Source organism: Lytechinus variegatus, chromosome 12 (assembly GCF_018143015.1).
Source record: "Lytechinus variegatus isolate NC3 chromosome 12, Lvar_3.0, whole genome shotgun sequence".
Lineage (NCBI taxonomy): Eukaryota > Metazoa > Echinodermata > Echinoidea > Temnopleuroida > Toxopneustidae > Lytechinus > Lytechinus variegatus.
Window position 1 is genome coordinate 24,058,806 of NC_054751.1, and position 2,729 is coordinate 24,061,534.

Here is a 2,729-nt window from a genome sequence, read left to right on the forward strand (position 1 = left end):
CATTCCATGAACAGATTAGGATTGTAGTCTGAACAATTGATAATCAAATATACCAGAGGTTTGTTGTTTAATAATAACTTCACTAGACTTCAGATCACTGGCATGTATATATATATATATATTTATATAAGTATCCATAGAGCTATTGTTGTTTTATTTCGATCTTTACTACCTACTTTTGACCATGATAACGATATTCGTTACCAGGGTAAACGAGTCTCCACAGGGCTGTAAGAGGTAAGGCAATAAGACAATTCAGAGCAGATCGGACTAAATAGGAATCACTTTTCTTTCCTGTAGTTGGAACAACAATTAAACACAGCTCGAGACACATCTTCATAAAACAAACTTCCAAGAAGATCTACCTATACCTCATTCTATGATATATGTTTCGGGAGAAAATTAGGGTACTATTTTATCCTCATTAAAAAAAGGTGATTGCACTGTTCCCTGATGCATGTTTTTGCATTTATGGCACAGTATACTTTCACAAGACGCGGCGGAGACAAACTTCTAAACAGTACACGTGCGTGGACAAAAAGTTCACAACATACCATCTTCAGCCAGAAGTATGAGCCTGTGGATTTAGCTTCACAATGTATTTCTTCAGCATGCATGATCAACAGACTTTTTGGTGAAGCGGAAACTCGATGTACTTGACAAGGACCGACTAGACATGGAGCGTCTTCTTCCACGAAGCGATGCGCAGGGGAGAACAGACTTGAAGGCAGCACGAAATTTGGTCGATATGATGTTGTAGAGGATGGGGTTGATAGCCGAGTTCATGTAGACAAGAACTCGGCAGACAGTAACGAGTGCGAGAATCTGCTGTGAGGTCAGACGGTTATGCTCTTCTTCGGTGCTATAGATACCCCAGAGGTTGAGTACACGGTATGGCATCCAGCAGACAAAAAATACCATTACTACGTTAGCGAGCATCAAGATCACACGCTGATGACTTCGGCGGGTGACCGCACTTGCAGTACTTGCGGACGTCATCGACGACCTTTTCGTGGAGCTTCTCGGATCGGAGTTTCTGCTTGAGCGGGAGGTCATTGACGTTGATGTGTGATGACGCTGGATCTTGTTTCCATAGATGGTATGGGCCGGTTTGTCTTTCAGCGATTTCTGCTTCCAGGTGCTTGGCGTGTCTTGGCGTTTAAGAGGTGGCGACTTTGCGCTTCGGCTCCCGCTATCGGCATCCCGACTGCGAAGCGCAGATATCATAACCTCATCTTCTCGAGAAGGATTTTCCTGTTCGGCGATGATATGCAGGTCTGTTAGCCTTTCCTGAGGGTTGTCTTCATGGCGCTCCTGATCACCACCACCCTTTGTCGTCCGTTGAACCTGGCGAGATAAACAATTGCGGCTTAGCATTTGACAGAGCCCTCGGAAACAGTTCCTGCCTTTGATCATGTTGATAGTTTCGCGTTTCTTCGCCGGTGCATCGCTTTGCTCTAATTTCATCGACCCATCTCTTCCTGTCGTTCGAACACTCCCGCTCTCTGACTGATTGTTTCGAATGTTCGCCATCATATAATTATGTTCCCGGAGACTGTTGGCAATGATGTAATAGATGCAGGAGAGGAAAAACAAGGGAAGGATAAAGAATAGAACGGTGGTAACTGTCTCGTATATCCTTTCCCAACGTTCATCAATCAAAGGAGCGCAGAAGTATTGGAGTTCACCTTCATGCACACAATCAGGTACATAGATAATAGTCATCAACAAAGGAATGTTCACCAAAGCAGAGAAGATCCATACAACGAAACAAATCACCAAGGTCCGCCGAGGAGTGCAGATGTAGTGGGCCTCGAAAGGGGTGCAGATGACGTAATAACGTTCTACGGCGATGGCGAGTAGGGTGAGGATGGAGGCGTTGGCGGCCAGGTTCTCGCTGAATGGTACGAAGTAACCTGCAGCAGAAGGATACAGCAATATGAGAAATAATTATAAGAATTATCATGAATATGTGAACAGGTAACAGTGACACACTCTTCAAAAGATTTGATCAAAATCACCCATGTTTTGCTAAAATATTTTTCCGACTTAAATTATTGGGGAAAATAATGACACAAGTGATAATCACCTCCCCCAAACAGGAAAAAAGAATGAATAAATGGATACGAAAATAGATAAAATAAATTGTCAGACACATGAACAAACGCAAAGGTTTTTGGCCAATTCTGTTAAAGAACTGAAATATCGATTTAAGTCAGTATTTAGGCCCATGATGATAGTAAAATGGGAAAAGAGAAAAAATTTAGATTTTTGTCAGACAGTAAGTTGTGTCCATTGTTCACAAATGCATTCTATAAGCCATTCATTTTACTAAATTTGAATCAGGGGACGGGGGGGGGGGGGCAGAGGGCACTTGCCCCCCCCCCGTCATTCTCGGTAGGAAAAATGCCCTTCAATGGAAAAGGTCTGTTTTTATGAAATATACCCTTTTTCAAAATGAAATACCTTTTTTAACAGTAAAACAACATAATACATTTTTAGGTTAGAAAATCATAAAATTTTTGGCTCGCGCTTGCACCAAAAATTGTTTAGTGAGGTACTCATTTTGTTCCTGGTTACAAAATTGCTTAGAATGTCAAATTTTCAAGTTTGAATAAATCGATATCGAAAATCACTTTAAAAAACTTCAGGGGCGTCGATCCATTTTTCAGATTGGGGGGGGAAATCATAAATCAATTTTCCAAAGGCGCTCGATCACACAAAACAAA

The 2,729-nt window shown here is 41.9% G+C and overlaps 1 protein-coding gene across 1 annotated transcript; it reads right to left on the bottom strand.

Moving 5' to 3' along the window:
• LOC121425347 (neurotensin receptor type 1-like) lies at positions 1-1,932 on the bottom strand (the record flags this gene model as incomplete). The annotated part of the gene is made up of 1 exon (XM_041621375.1): positions 1-1,932. A coding segment is annotated over one exon (1,326 nt), but the record flags the coding sequence as incomplete, so codon positions are not given.
• Positions 1,933-2,729: the final 797 nt, after the last annotated feature.